Below are 15,921 nucleotides of genomic sequence, written 5' to 3' on the forward strand. Positions count from 1 at the left end.
AGTGTTTTGTAAGGCGTATCCATATTGTGTATAGCTGTATTTCATTCATCTCTATCGCTTTGGAATGTTATATAGACTGCATTTGCATTTACCTAATCCACCACTAATGGGCATTTGGTTGTTTCTAGTCTGAGCTGTTAGGACGGTGTGCTGTGGACATTCCTTTACCTAGGTTGTGGTGCAGGTGTGAGTGTCGTGAGGTGGTATGCCAGGAGTGCTGTCCTAGCTGTCAGCCACATGTATCCTCAACACCACTGATAACGCACTGCCCCGCCCATGGGTGGTGTCCGGGCTCCAGCCACAAAGCAGCTCCTTAAGGCACTATTTGGTGTTGGCCATAGTGGTTTTAATTTGCATTTCTCTGGTGGTTATTAATGAGAATGATGATCCCTTCATACGTGGTTAGCCATTTGGATATATTTTGTGAAGAACCTGGTTAAGACTTTTGCCTGTTTTTCTATTTGTACTCTGAAGTTTTCTTACTGAGTTATTGGACATGTTTATATATTCTGGATATGAGTCTGTTGGTTATATGTATTCAAATAGTTCTATCCTGTGACTTGCCTTTTCATCCTTGTGGGTGTCTTGATGAAGAAAAATGTTTAATTTCAATATAGATCAACCAGTCTTTTAATGATTACTGGCTTTGTGTCTCAGGAAGTCCTTCTCTACTTCTTTCCCTATGTAAGACATTCTTCTATATTATTTTTTAAAAGCATTAGAGTTTTGCCTTTCAGATTTAAGTCTATAACCCACCAGGAGTTTTTTTTTTAATATATATGTATATAGTTTGATCCAGTTTCTTCCTTTCTTTCTTTGTTCTTTTCTTTCTTTTTTGTCCCTGTGTACCTAGTTGTCCCAACACAACGTGTTGAAAGGCCGACTTCTCCTCACTCCTCTGCAACCCGCTGCTGTCACAAGTCAGGTGTCAATTTGTGCATGAGCCTGTGTGACAGCACAGAGCCTGGCTGTTTTCATTCATGAAGCTTTACAGGAAGTCTTGATTTCTGGAACAGCAAGTCCTCCAGCTTTGTTCTTCTTGGGGGTGTCTTGGTTAGTCTTAACCCCTTGCATTTCCACATACGTTTTAGAATCCATGTATTCAGTTCCACAGAGATGTGTGTTGGGATATGGATTGGGATGGCATTGAATCCATAGGTCAGTTTCTTACTCGGGTAACTGTTACCCACAGGCTGCTAGAGCAAGCATCAAATCAATGGTTAGCTAGTAGAAGCTCCCCTCTGAGTCGGGGACGAGTGCCAAGGGGCCATTCTCACTGCTCCTCAGTGTTGCTCAGAGGCCCCGGTCAGCGCAGTAGATAAGAAAGAGAAGAATGGTGTGGGGACTTGCGGATGAAAGGAAAACCAGAGGGATTTAGCAAGATAGCTACATATGAAAGTGATACTCAAAAACTATTTTTTCTGTATTGCAACAGCAGTTAGAAAATCTAAGTGTTTTTAAAGATACCATTGGCAATCACATCAAAACATAGCAAATACCTAAGAATAAAATCTAAAATGTAATGTTTTGCACATTTTTAGAAGAAAATTAGAAGACTGTATTGGGAGACATTTAAAGAGAACTTCAGTAATTGGCGAAATAGTCCATGTTCCTGGATTAGAAGACTCAATCCTGCCAAATTCTTAAGTTCTCCCCAGATCTGTATGGGAAATATAAAGGTCCATGAGCAGTGAAAACGTGAGGAGGGACCAGGCGCAGGAATCAACCAGACATTAAGTCTTCTAGGGATCTAGAAACTCAGACTCTAGGTGGTGCAGGATGAGGCAGTGGCCAAGAAGAGAGAGAGCCCTGCCTGCACAGACACTGCTCTAGGACAGAAGAGACACTAGAAGTCATGGAGAAACGGTCATTTCAAAAAATGGCACGTAAATATTATCTTTAAAACAAAATAGTACTGCTGAGCTTTTGTTTACTTGGTGGGGGAAACTCATCCTCTGCTAAGTTTCCTCATCTGGGACATAGAGGGGAGTGGAATTTGGTACATATTAATGATGAATCCCAAATTTGCCCCAAGTTGTTAGTTCAACTTTATTCCTACTCGTTTTGTACTAAGAATAAATACATTTGAAAGACAAGATGGCACCATCGCTGAAGGTTGGCTCCTGCCTTTCCGAGAGCTTGAGCGCTTCTTTCTGTTTTGCGTGAGATCTCTTGTCTGTGGGCTCGCCACCTGCATAGACCTCCCCAGGACCCTGGGAGCACCCTGCATGGAAGAATACATGTGGGGCTGCCGTGGTGGCTCACGCCTGTCATCCCAACATTTTGGGGAGGCTGAGGCAGGAGGATCGCTTGAGCCCAGGAGTTCAGGACCAGCCTTGGCCGACATAGTGAGATTGTGTCTCTATAAACAATTTTAAAACTAGCTTGGTGTGGTGGTGCATGCCTGTAGTTCCAGCTACTCAAAGGGCTGGGGCAGGAGGATGGTTTGAGCCTGGAAGGTCGAGGTTGCAGTGAGCCAGGATTATACCACTGGACTCCAGCCTGGGCAACATAGTGAGACCCTGTCTCTAGTTAAAAAAAATAAAAACATGCATGGAAGCTGAGGGTGGTGCTTGACCTGATGACACTGTGGTCTCTGTGTTTGAAACTTGACTGCTTTCAGCTGCTTAGTGAATATTACGTGAGTGACCAGGAAGTACTTCCCACTCTGGTGAGCCTGCACCTTCTGGGGTATCTTTTGAGTTGTCGCTGTCTAGGCTGGTAGTTTTTGCAGCTGTGTCTCCTTGCGCCATCGGGGAAATGCTTATTTGGAAGGCCCCAACATCTGTGCGGCAGAAAGTCCTGGTTCTGCTGTCTTTCTGCAGCTGCCATGCTGAAAGTTGGTCCTTTATGGTGTCTTGGAGCATTTCTTTTGACCATCAAGACTTGTCATGTAAATGTGGGCTTGGCTTCCTTTCTTCACTCAGTTTCCTCTCCACAAACAGTTTACATGATGCCTGTTGGTGCATAGTGACAATTTAGTAACTCAGCCTTACTTCCTCATATTCTGTGATTTGGTGACTAAGCGTGTGTGTCGCAGCTCTCACTCCCTTCTGTAATTGAGGTACGTGTGGCCAGCAGCATCAGTGAAGTTGGCTGTGGTATTCGCCGTTTAGGACTCATTTACAAAAGCCTTCACTGCCCAGTAGTGGTCTCCAAACTCTTCTATCCACGCTGGCCTGGCAGCAAAAACAACCTCCAGCACACACCTCCACTGCGTGTAAATTTGTATATCGAATATTAGTGTGTTGTAATTTCTTGTTCTTTGTAGAAGAAGAAAGTATAAATAGACACCCTGATGTTTTCTTCCTACGTCCCAATCTTGAGTAACCCCCAGGCTCACCCTGCACTCTAGATATCAGTGACCAGTGAAATGCATTCAATTCCTGTACCTCCCTGACTGTTGGGACCAGGAGCTAGACAGGAGTGCTCCCAGCCTACTTTAAAGGACATTTTTGTTAAGCATCTCTATTTATCACTGATTAATAACAGGCTTCCCTTTAGTAAATACATTTTTTTAAAGAATAGCACATTCTTTTTTTTCTTTTTTTTTTTTTTTTTTTGAGACAGAGTCTTGCTCTGTCACCCAGGTGGGAATACGGTGGTGTGATCTCAGCTCACTGCAACCTCTGCCTCCCGGGTTCAAGCGATTCTCCTGCCTCAGCCTCCCAAGTAGCTGGTATTACAGGCACCTGCCACCACACCCAGCTAATTATTTTTTATTTTTAGTAGAAATGGGGTTTCACCATGTTGGCTAGGCTAGTCTTGAACTCCTGACCTCAGACGATCCACCCACCTCGGCCTCCCAAAGTGCTGGGATTACAGGCATGAGCCACCGCACCCAGCCAGAATAGCACATTCTTATCTCTACCTTCTTTCTGTCCTTTTGGATGCCCTGGGTCTTTTCTCCTCTTTCCCTACAGGTTTTGCATGAGTATGTCCATGTATATTGCTCCTGGGTATGATCGAGGATTTATCTTGAAATATTTGGAAATTGTCTCAAATTCACAATAACATATTAATTAAAATAATGGGAAAAGCTAAAATGATCTATACAAGTATAAGGCATTTGTAATAGCATTTTACTGTTACAAATCAGAATGCATAAAGGTATATTCTTCCACCACCTCCACCCATTTCTGTTTCCCTGTGGTGCAGTCCTGTTAACGCAGCAGAAAATAAGATTTTTAAAATATGTTGATGAAGAAGTTATTAAATTAACTTGCATTCAAAAAAAAATATGGAAATATTTGATAGGCCCAAGGGTGCAGTTTTTTACTTTTGTACCCAATTCATTGTTACAAGTTTTTTTAAAAACAGTAAAATTCTTTAAAAAAAAAAAAGTCAAATGATATTTTTTAAATGAAAAAAATAGAGCTCTTGAGATTATAATCACAAGTGTATCTGCTTATGATCTATAAGCAAAAATAGTACAGAAACACCCTGTCTGGAAGCCTAGGAGAATTGAAATTCACTTGCCTTTTAGAACATTTTGGATAGAAATTTTATTAAAAACAGTGTTACTCTGCTCTTCCTTCTTAATTGTAATAAATTTGCTTTTGTGTTTGGATGACAATTTAGTCTTTTATTCTGAGTTATCAGTTATTGTGCAGTGTTTATAAAGCAAATGATGCTTTTAGGGCATTTTGAGGCATGTAAGAGTTATTTAACTCCACTCTGAATGATCCCAACATCCTTTTGAGTTTCAATTCCCTGAAAAGGGTGCATCTGGCCCTCGTGTCTGTATCTGCCACTTCATAGCACTGTGGCCTTAGGCAAGCTGTGTTGGCTCTCGTACCTGGGTCCTCGCCTCCAGATCGGGGTAATGGCAGTGGCTTGAACTGCTGTTAGGAGGATTTGGCGAGGACACGTTCTTAAACGACTTAACTGGCCACTCCTTAGGAGCCAAGCTGTGCATAGTGTGGCTCTTAGGGAGAACGGTGGACTCTCATCTCAGTTCTCTGTAGTGCCAAGAATGTGAGAATGCCAAACAGCTCCAAATACACAGGCTGCGACAACACACACGAGCTCATTTAAGGTAATCCTGTCAAATTAGGGTACAAAGGTGTAGAATTGATGAGAATTGAAGGCAAGCAAAGAGGTAATTCCCAAAATGAACCTTTTTCATCGAAAAAGACGGGATATCTGAATGTGAAGAGTCCTGAACACTGTAATGACAGTTAACTCGTTTCAAATAGTTGCACCGCCACTGAGTTCTCAGAGTGTTTAGGAATAAAATTTTTGTTCTCATGGTGTTTTAGGATCCTACAGGCAGTACACCCCACTCCCGTGGCCTTGCATGTGTGCTTCTGATCTCTGAATGCAGTGTAGGAAACAGAGAAACCATAGCTTCCTACAGAATGGGTCCGCTCAGACAGCAGAGTCTGTGTGCTTGTTATTTGCGAGGCTCAATGTTGGGCATTTAGCATATAGAGAACTAGAAGACATAGTCACATGGCACCTACCCTCAAAAAGCATGTAGTTGGGAGTAAGAGGTCCTAAGCAGATAGCTAACTGTTTAAAGTGCCAAATGGCTTGCTCAGAGTCATACATCTTACCTAGGCAGTAAGGAAAGGCCTTGTAGAAGAAACCTCAACAGGAAGTTGACAGCAGGGGCAGGGAAGGGCAAGAGGAGTGTGGAAATGCTCAGCGCCAGAGGAAGCACGGGAGCTGCAGGAAAGCAGCAAAACCCCGCTGCCCCCAGGATACTCCCTGGAGTGAGGCTGGCATGGGGCAGTGGGTCTCAGGGCCCCAATGCTCCTAAAAACCTCTGCAGGACTCAAAAGAGCACTCTTTATGTGAATTCAGCTATTGCTACTGACCTATTTGAAATTAAACTGGAGAAATTTTTAAACATGTATTTATTAATTTATTAAAATATAATAAACATATTACATTTTAACAGAAATAACACATTTTTAATGATCTAGCCACGTTGGCCAGGCACAGTGGCTCACACCTGTAATCCCAGCACTTTGGGAGGCCAAGGCAAGTGGATCACTTGAGGCCAGGAGTTCAAGACCAGCCTGGCCAACATGGTGAAACCCCGTCTCTACTAAAAATACGAAAATTAGCTGGGTGTGGTGGTGCACATCTGCAGTCCCAATTATTGGGGAGGCTGAGGCACAAGAATTATTTGAACCCAGGAGGCGGAGGTTCCAGTGAGCCAAGATCACACCAGTGCATTCCAGCCTGGGCAACAGAGTGAGACTCTGTCTCAAAAAGAAAGAAAGAAAATACCCATGTTTTCTAAAACAAAAACTAATTTAGTGGTAAGAGTGGCATAGTTTTATATTTTTGCAAATCTCTGCAATGTCTGGCTTAATAGGAGACATTAAGACAAGGATTCCCCTGTCGGCTTCTGCATTCGGTCTGTTGCCATATGTTGCTTTGGTGGAAGTTTGGGAAAACGTGGTTGGGAAGGGAGGAGTATTTTAGTAGACTTTTAAGATAGTTGTGGACATTTGCTTTGATATTACACCAAAAGTTAGTATGGGTAGTTTCTTAAAGGAATCTGTAATGTGGAATCTGAAACCATATCAGTGAAAGCTGTCTGTAAATTTTATTCCATTAAATCAAGTGGTCTACTATGTACTTTGAATGGCTCTTTTGCCCTTGAATGGTGTTAATACTATTTATTCATCATTTGGAAAATACTTGTTCACCGAGTTATGCAAATTTCCTAAAACATTTTGCAAATCTTTGACACATTTCAGTATGTATGTCAGTCAGTCCCGTTTATTCGTATCACCACTGATCTCTTCAGCCCAGGGAAGATGTCATGCTCACAGTGGCAGACAGAAGTTTTCCAGACTTCCCAGAATACTGGACAGTCATTCAGAGCTTGGTTTGAATTTAGCTTCATCCACTTGCCAGCACTGAGTGATTTTCTAAACCTTTCTTTATGTCTGTTGTGCTGTTATAAAGATTAAACGGCAAGAAAGTGTCAATATGTGTAAAGTTTTTAGGATGATATCTGGCCCAGGTAAGCACTCACTAAGTAATAGTTATCGTTATTGCTGTTTCTAAATTGCCATCATCATTAACGTCAGTCATCATGTGTGATAAGCCTTGACTGTAGACCAGGATGAGGGAAATGCAGTGTGCTTGGTGGGGCTCTAAGGTGCTAACTCTTTGAATGTTTGGAAGTAACAGTCAGTTTGGACTGTTACATCTTTGGACTGATGCCAGTTGCTCTGTCATCTAGCAAGCGTGGACAACCACCTGCCCTTCCCATGTTGTAAGCTGAGGGCCTATAGACAGACATAAGGAGGCATCCTTCTCCTTCTGGTCTTTTTTACCCTGCCTGAACCTAAATTCTGCAGATATCACCTGGTGTGAATGTGTCCACGCCCTTTCCCCAGACATGGACCTTACTGGTTGCCTCTTATTCCACTGTCCAACACGGTGCCCGTGATCATTGCTGCTCAGATAGTATTTGTTGAATGAACACACGTAGATGGAGTTATTTCGAACAGTGCTCTCAACATCGTTTGAAAGAGTTAAAAGCATAAAAACTTCCTCGTACCAAACATATAATATGACCAGTGACTAGCTGGTTTTTTTCTTTTTATTTTCTTTAAGGAATATTTAACCTTTGTTTACCCCACCTCATCTCCTTTTTTCTAGAATCTCTATTCAAAATAAAAATAGAAGAAAGCTTAAATGTGTTTCATAATAACTTCGGGTTAGCACTTTTGTGATCAATATACTTTGCTTTCTGCTTTTCAGATGTTCCTCCTGCTGATCAAGAGAAGCTTTTTATCCAGAAGTTACGTCAGTGTTGCGTCCTCTTTGACTTTGTTTCTGATCCACTAAGTGACCTAAAGTGGAAGGAAGTAAAACGAGCTGCTTTAAGTGAAATGGTAGAGTATATCACCCATAATCGGAATGTGATCACAGAGCCTATTTACCCAGAAGTAGTCCATATGGTAAGTGATTACAGTTTAACCAGTGTGTCCCAGTTCTGATTTATAAACAGGACGGGCCAAGACCTCTGAGCCTAACACAGTGCTACCCAGGAGAAGAATCCTCATGTTCCAGAATTTGTAGTTGTACTTGAAGAATGAAAATTTTCTTTGTATCCTGGATTATAATGATAATAATAGTAAGGGAAGTCAGTTGCCTTCTAGGGACCAGTCTAAGTTTTTTGCATTTATTAACTCACTTAATCCTCACAACTACCCAATGGGGTAGAAATGTTAGAATTTGTATTTCTATTATTTTATCCTCTTAAAATTTTTTTAAAACATATTTGACATTAATATACTAGTGCCCTTTTATAGTTCAGAAGTAAACATTTTGTCCATCCATGTGCAGGAAAATTCTAATGATGGGACGGAGTTGAAATATTGACAGAATGAAGCTGGTGTCAGAATAGTTCATGCTGATTGGCTGAGAAGGCCTCCACCTGTCAGTGCTGGGATCAGGACAGCCCATGCTGATTGGCTGAGAAGGCCGCCACCTGTCAGTGCTGGGATCAGGACAGCCCATGCTGATTGGCTGAGAAGGCCTTCCTCTGTCAGTGCTTCCTCTGTCATTCCTCTGTCAATGACAGCATGTCCTGACTGGCTGAGATAGTCTTTTCATCCTGCAGTTAGTTCACTGTTGGTTTCATTTAGCCCCCAGATCTCAGTCCTCTGAAGCGTCATGCTTTACAGCCCATTCTTCAGTCAGTACCACCTGGAAATACTTCATTCAGTGCCATTACCAAAATTCATTGTTTGACACTGAAATCCAGTTTTCTGTTGATTTTTCTTGAATTGTTGATATTTTATCTGCCTTTGAAACTAGTACCCCACACACACACACTTATTGGGGAGTCATTGTGGCTTAGTGTAAAATGTTAAGTCCAATTTTCATTGAACTCTTTGTTAAGTTACTGATTTTTTTTTCCAAAGCTGTATATTTCAGAATTGACTGGACTTCTTGACCTAAAATACTTTTATTTCCTTCTTTAGTATGTTTGCTTTGGAAAAAGATGAAAGTAATGTTCTTTGTTGTAGTTCAGTCTACTGTGTCAGAGGTTGAGATCAACTTGATTGTTTTAACTTGTTAACTCTTAAGGTTCAGAATTCACTGGCATGGCTACCGTGTAGTCGGCCTAAGGACTGCAAAGGCCATGTGGGTTCCTGTCCCAGACTTGTGCCGGGAGAAGAGTAATAGGCATAAACTGAGCAGAGAATGTGCACCCTAAAACCTTACCTGTTCAGACTAATGATACTTGGGGAATAGCTTTTTTCTTTCATTAATTTTAACTCTCAATTACTTTGGAAGCCCACTCTAGCTCCAGAATCATAAAAATCTCTAATATTTTCTCCTGTTACTTTCATAATTTTGCTTTGCGCATTACATTTTATAATCTTTTTTCTTTTAGGTCTGGATATGTAATAATTGTACATATTTATGGAGTATATGTGATATTTAGGTAGAAGCATTAAGTATAGATATGTAATAGTTGTACATATTTATGGAGTATATGTGATATTTAGGTAGAAGCATTAAGTATGGATATGTAATAGTTGTACATATTTATGGAGTATGTGTGATATTTAGGTAGAAGCATAGAATCCGTAATGATCAAATCAGGGTAATTGGGGTTTCCATCACCTCAAGCGTTTATCATTTCTTTGTGTTAGGAGCATTCCAGTTTTCTGTTTTTTGGTTTTTGTTTTTGTTTTTTTATGATGTGGGTTAGAGAGAGAACTTCATTTTCTTTTAAATTTATTTTCTTCTAAAATTATTGAAAAATTATTGCTTCCTACATCATGTATTGACTATTTCATTTCCCCTATTGCTTAATGCTTCCTTATTATGTGTTCATTTTATTTTACTGTATGTTAGATTTATAAGTATATAAATTCTATATTAAGTTTACACGTGTGGAAGATTTTCCTATGTTTAAGAAAGTCTCTGATTCCCACTCTTTAACCTAAGAGGGAAGAATCTACAAAGAATGACAAGACTCCCGTTGGCCTGGTTCAGGTCAAATGCCCGCCCTTGAACCGAGTGTGCTCCCGACTGCTTGAAACCGCCTCTCGTTTGTATTTCACAGTAGCAGTGTGGGTTACTGGTACCACTTAGGATACTTAAAAGCCCTTGAGGCTGTTTTTATAGATTAAGTCATCATTGCCTCTCCTCTCCCTGTTATAATTGTTTCCTAACTTGATTCTCCTCCTGCTGTATTAACTTGTTTCCCACCCAAACCTCACGCTGGGCTCCAGACCATTGCCAGCCCCTGGGCTCCCTAAGCAGTAAGCAGACACTGAGCATCTACCATGGGCCAGGCACGTTTTGGGGTGAGGAAATAGAATGGCGAACAAGACTTCTGCCCTCCTAAAGCTTTCATTTTCACCTAAAGCTTTCATTTTCACGTGGGAGACAACCATAAAATAAGCCAACCAATAATTTTCATTTTAGATTACGGTAATGCCGTGAATAAAAGTAATCCAGATGAAATAGATAGAGTTGCAAGACTGGGAATGTGATTTCTGCCTTATGCCCACGTGGGTGGGAAGAGGGCGCGGAGTGGAAACTGGTGATGAATTAGACTGTCCCGTGAAGATGGGTACACATGAGATGCTTGTCTGTGGTCACTGTGAGAGCAGGGGACAGTTCATTTCCTTTCCTTTCTGCTCTGAGTTCAGAAGGGAACATAGCCTTTCCCTACCCCATCTGGAGGTAGAATACGGGGCGGGGACAGATTGGATTTTTGGTTTTGTTGTTGTTTTGTTCTGTAGCTAGAGGGCATTGATGAGAAGTATAGAAGAAGGAAGAACACAGGCGGTGGGGTGGTGCCTGGCCATGGTTTGTGACCCTCTTGTCAGGAATTTAAGCAACCAGTACAAGGCCTCTGTCCCAAGCAGTGCCCGGTCCTGGTGTGGCAGGCAGCAAAAGCCTGGGCCTCTTCGTGGTTCACGTGTGATGAGAAGCTCTGCAGCTTAGAGCCCCTGTGTGCTCAACACTTAAGCAGCCTGTAGCCATGCCTGCTGTTCTCTTTGTTTCTTGTTGGGGGTGGGGATGTGTATATTTTGGTCATCATAATTTTAGAGATATTAATTTCCACTTTTTTTTTTGAAGAATCCAAAGCTTTATAGTTGTTGTACTCCTGATGCTGCTACTTTTAAGTATCCTGCTTATTAGACTGGACTGCTAGATGGTTTTTTTAAACAGATCTACTGAGGTATTATTCACATAGCTTAGAATTCACCCATTTAAAGTGTATGAGTCAGTGATTTTTAATATGAATATGGGATTGTACAGCCAGTATCACATCTGGTTTTAGAACAGTTTCATCCCCTCAAAAAGAAATCCTGTACTCATTAATAGTCACTGCCATTGTTCCCTCCTCCCTCACCCGCCCCTAGCCCTGAGCAACCACTGATTGACTTTTCGTCTCTATGGATTTGCCTGTTGTGGACATTTCATATAAGTGGAATTACGGAATATGTACCCTTTGGTGTCGGCCTTCCTTCACTTAGCATAATGTTCTCAAGATTCATCCACGTGCCAGTACCTGATGCCTTTTTATTGCCCCATAATATTCAATTATACAGATATACTACATTTTATTTATCCATATGTCTGTTGATGGACACTGTATTATTTCCATTTGGAGACTATTATGAATGACTGTTGTGAACATTGATACACAAGCTTTTGTATGAACCTGTGTTTTCATATCTCTTGGGCATATACCTAGGAGTAGAGTCGCTGAGTCATATGGTAACTTTAACATTTTGAAGAACTACCAGACCGTTTTCACAGTGGCTGCACCGTTTTACGTTCATATCAGCAGTGCACGGGGGTTTCAGTTTCTCCATATCCTCAACACTTGTTATGATCTGTTTTATTACAGCCGTCCTAGTGGGTGTGAAGTGTATCTCACTGTGGTTTTGATGTGCATTTCTTGACAACCGGTTATGTTGAGCATCTCCTTGTGTGTTGTGTATTTTTATACATCACAGACTTTAGACCTAGAAATTAATGGAAACGTACTGATCATCTAGCTTGACCCTTTTCTTTTCCAGATAAAAAGGCTTATTGGGTTCAGAGAGATGCGGGTGATGAGGAGCAATTCCCAGGGGAGCCAGCTCTTGGCGTGCAGTTTCCCAGGCCTAAGTTATACCAGCTCCATCATTAATTTCAGCCGTATTTAAATATAATCAGCCACCTGTTTTTTCAATTAAATTATCTAGTTAATCTGTTTCTCGGGCATGGACCTTCTTCTGATAGTCAAAATACCAGTAGCAAAACTAATTGTAGCTTTTAAAAACTCAATGTAGTTAAAAGTAAAGGGGCTTTGGTAACAGTAACTAAAGAGTTAAGGTTAGGAGTTGCACCCTTTCAAAATCTGAAAAAATTGACATATCTAGCAGTTTTTACATGATTTCAGAGGGTTCAAGCCTCTTAGAGCCTACAGTAGACCCCAAATTAGGAAACGTAGAGTCTCTTATCTTCTAAATCGGGGTTCTTACCCAAGTCAGGGGATCACAGATACCTGGCCTCTTTGCGAGCCTTTCAGAGGGTCTGTGATGTTACAGCTATTTCCATCATACTGCCAAGACTTTAATTGACTTTCTCACTGTGTTGAAATTTGTACCGATGGTGCAGAAGCAGTAGCGGGTACAACATTGGGCACTTTAGCAAGAAGCACAGTGATGGCGCCAAGCTGACAACCACACACCCCAGTAGAAACAAAAACGGCCAGTTTCACTTAGTGGTCTAAATGAGGCAGTAGAATAGATTAATTGTATTAGTTCATGACCCTTGCACACACATGGTCTTAGCACTCTATGACGAAAGGTGAAGGTTTCATAAAGCTCTTCTGCTGCTGGTGCAAGTCAGGAGGGAAAACGCTTGTGCAATGGAGCTGTCAGCCGAACTTGCTGCTGTTTTCATGGAACACCATTTTTACCTGAAAACTGACAGACAAACTGGTTATTCAGACTTTGAATATTTGGCAGGCATCTTCTGAAAAAATAAGCAAAATGAGAAAGTCACTTTAAGGAAAATAACTGACAGAGTTTGTTGTCAGTGATAAAATTTGAGCTTTCTAGGGAAGTTTTGTTTCATTTTGTTTTTAGAGATACGGTCTTGCTCTGTTGCCCAGGCGGAGTACAGTGGCACAGTCATAGCCCACTGCAGCCTCGAACTCCTGGGCTTGAGTGATCCTCCCACCTCAGCCTCCTGAGTAGCTGGGACCACAGGCATGCACCACCATACGCAGCTGATTTTTTAAATTTTTTGTAGACACAGGGTCTCCACTCTATTGGCCAGGCTGGTCTTGAACTCCTGTGCTCAAGCAATCCATACGCCTCAGCTTCCCAAAGTGCTGGGATTATAGGCATGAACTATCACGCCCAGCCAGAAATTTTCACTTTTGGAAAATTTATATGCACCAGGGTGAGCTTCAGCCTCCCAGTGCTGCAGACACTCCTGCTGAGCTCAGTGGTGATGGGAATGAGCGGGATTTTTAATGGATATGATGAAGTGAGTCACCACTTGGAAGAGCCACCTAACTCAGTGAAGAAGTATTTTCCAAATGACCGATAAAGGTTACAGAGTCATTTGTGGCAAGACAGCCATTCAGAGTTCACGATCCAGCACCGGATTTGAATGTGAGAGTACAGACCCTCATTGATAAGGTTTCAGCACCCATGCAGGAGCTCACCCCTAATAAACTACTACTGGTTGAGTTTTGTTGTAGACAATGACCTAAAAACACTATTAGATAGATACTCCTCCCTTGTCAACTACGTTATCTGTGTGAGACCAGACTTTCATCCTAATTTCAACCTAAACATTCTGAACACAGAAGCAGATATGATAATCTAGCATTTTTCTATTAAAACAGACATTAAAGAGATTTACAGAAGTGTAAAACAATGCCACTTTGCTCACTTAATTTGTTCTGGAAAATATAGTTATCATTCATAAATACATGTCATTTACACTAAGACATGATGGATTTTTTTTTTTTTTTTTTTTTTTTTTTTTAGATGAAGTCTTGCTCTGTTACCCAGACTAGAGTGCAGTGGCATGGTCATTACTCACTGCAGACTCAAACTCCTGGGCTCAAGCGATCCTCCCCCTCCCCCTGCCTCAGCCTCACAAGTAGCTGAGTCTACGCGGCAAGTGTGCGCCACCACAACTGGCTAATTTTTTTTTTAAGAGATGGAGTCTGGGCCAGGCGCAGTGGCTCATGCCTGTAATCTCAACACTTTGGGAGGCCAAGGCAAGCAGATCACCTGAGGTCAGGAGTTCCAGACCAGCCTGGCCAACATGGTGAAACCCTGTCTCTACTAAAAATACAAAAATTAGCTGGGTTTGGTGACACACACTTGTAATCCCAGCTACTTGGGGGTCTGAGGCAGGAGAGTCGCTTGAACTTGGAAGGTGGAGGTTGCAGTGAGCCGAGATTGAGCCACTGCACTCCATCCTGGGCAACAGAGCGAGACTCCTTCTCAAAAAAAAAGAGATGGAGTCTGGCTGTGTTTCCTGAGTTGGTCTTGAACTCCTGGCCTCTAGTAATCATCCCGCCTCAGCCTCCTAAGTTGGGATTTTTTTTTTTAATTTCTCTGGTTTAATTTCTAATATGGCCAATATCAATAGATATAATTCTTGTAAACAAAAGTTCTTTAGGATTTGCAACCGTTTTGAGGAGTTTAGTAGGGGCCTGAGACCAAAAAGTTTGAGAGCTACTTTTCTAAAACAGTGCCACTCAAAGGCTGCAGCTTCAACAGCCTTTAGGCTTGTTAGAAATGCAGATTCTTGGCCAGGTGTGGTGGCTCACACCTGTATTCCCAGCACTTTGGGAGGCCAAGGCTGGCGGATCACATGAGGTTGGGAGTTCCAAACCAGCCTGGCCAACATGGTGAAACCCCATCTCTACTGAAAATACAAAAAATTAGCCAGGCATTGTGGCAGGCACCTGTAATCCCAGCTACTTGGGAGACTGAGGCAGAAGAATCACCTGAACCCAGGAGTGGGAGGTTGCAGTGAGCCGAGATCGCACCACTGCACTCCAGCCTGGGCGCAACAGAGTGAGACTCCGTCTCCAAAAAAAAGAAATGCAGATTCTTTGGGTCCCACCCTAGACCTGTGGACTCTCTGGGGGTGTGTTGCAGTGCTGTGTGTTTTCACTGTTCTCCAGGTCATCCTCAGGCAACCCAACACTTTCATAACTGTTTTGAGTAATCGTCCTGCATTGTCCCATCTTTGGATCGTCAATTCCCTCAGAGAACAACTTGTTATACTCTTGCATTTCTTCCACTGAATTCAGCACACTGCCTTTTATAGACTCAATAAATATTCAATATGAGGTTTTCTGCATAGACTTGGGCATTAAGACTAGTCTTAACAGTCACAGATGAAAATAACCTGAAGATCAGAAAAGGAATTGCTTGGATTGGTGGTTGAATGAGTCGGATGACTCAGAAGTACTTCGCATTAGAGTGGACCTCTCTAGAATTACCCAAATCTGTTGTGCTGGACCACTGAGAAGGCAGCCTGGTGTACTCAATCATGCAAGAAATGTGTATTGCAGACACCATGCTACCTCTTGGGGCTACCCCAAGGAATAAAATAATATAGTCTCTACCTATATGGCATCCACCCTTACTGGTCTGGGAGACAAGAAGAGGCAGCAGACATGATACGAGGGCCAAGGACTGCAGTGGCGGTCAGTGTAGGGTCTGGTAAGAGCACAGGCATAGGAGGCCTAACCCCTTGCCAGGGCGCCCCAGAGAAGTGGCCTCTACACCAGCAGCCAACGCTTCAGGACTAGCTGGCTCAGTGAAAGCAATATAGAGAAGGGAAGGGGAGGGGAGTGTTCCCAGCAGAAGGAACAGCTCCTCCAAGGCCCAAAGACTAGAGAAAGTAAGACGTGTTTGGGTTTGAGCCAAGCCTGGAGCTCCCGAT

The 15,921-nt window shown here is 42.2% G+C and overlaps 1 protein-coding gene across 12 annotated transcripts in view; it reads left to right on the forward strand.

The window, feature by feature from the left end:
- PPP2R5C (protein phosphatase 2 regulatory subunit B'gamma) overlaps positions 1-15,921 on the forward strand; it is a 165,805-nt gene that overhangs the window by 87,553 nt on the left and 62,331 nt on the right. For all 12 annotated transcript variants that reach the window (XM_054447715.2, XM_054447714.2, XM_054447708.2 and 9 more), the window contains one exon: positions 7,732-7,931. In XM_054447715.2, the coding sequence (XP_054303690.1) occupies positions 7,863-7,931 (69 nt within the window). In that variant the 5' untranslated portion in view covers positions 7,732-7,862. The remainder of the gene's footprint in view (positions 1-7,731; positions 7,932-15,921) is intronic.

The sequence above is a fragment of the Pongo pygmaeus genome, chromosome 15, assembly GCF_028885625.2.
Source record: "Pongo pygmaeus isolate AG05252 chromosome 15, NHGRI_mPonPyg2-v2.0_pri, whole genome shotgun sequence".
In the NCBI taxonomy this organism is placed as follows: domain Eukaryota; kingdom Metazoa; phylum Chordata; class Mammalia; order Primates; family Hominidae; genus Pongo; species Pongo pygmaeus.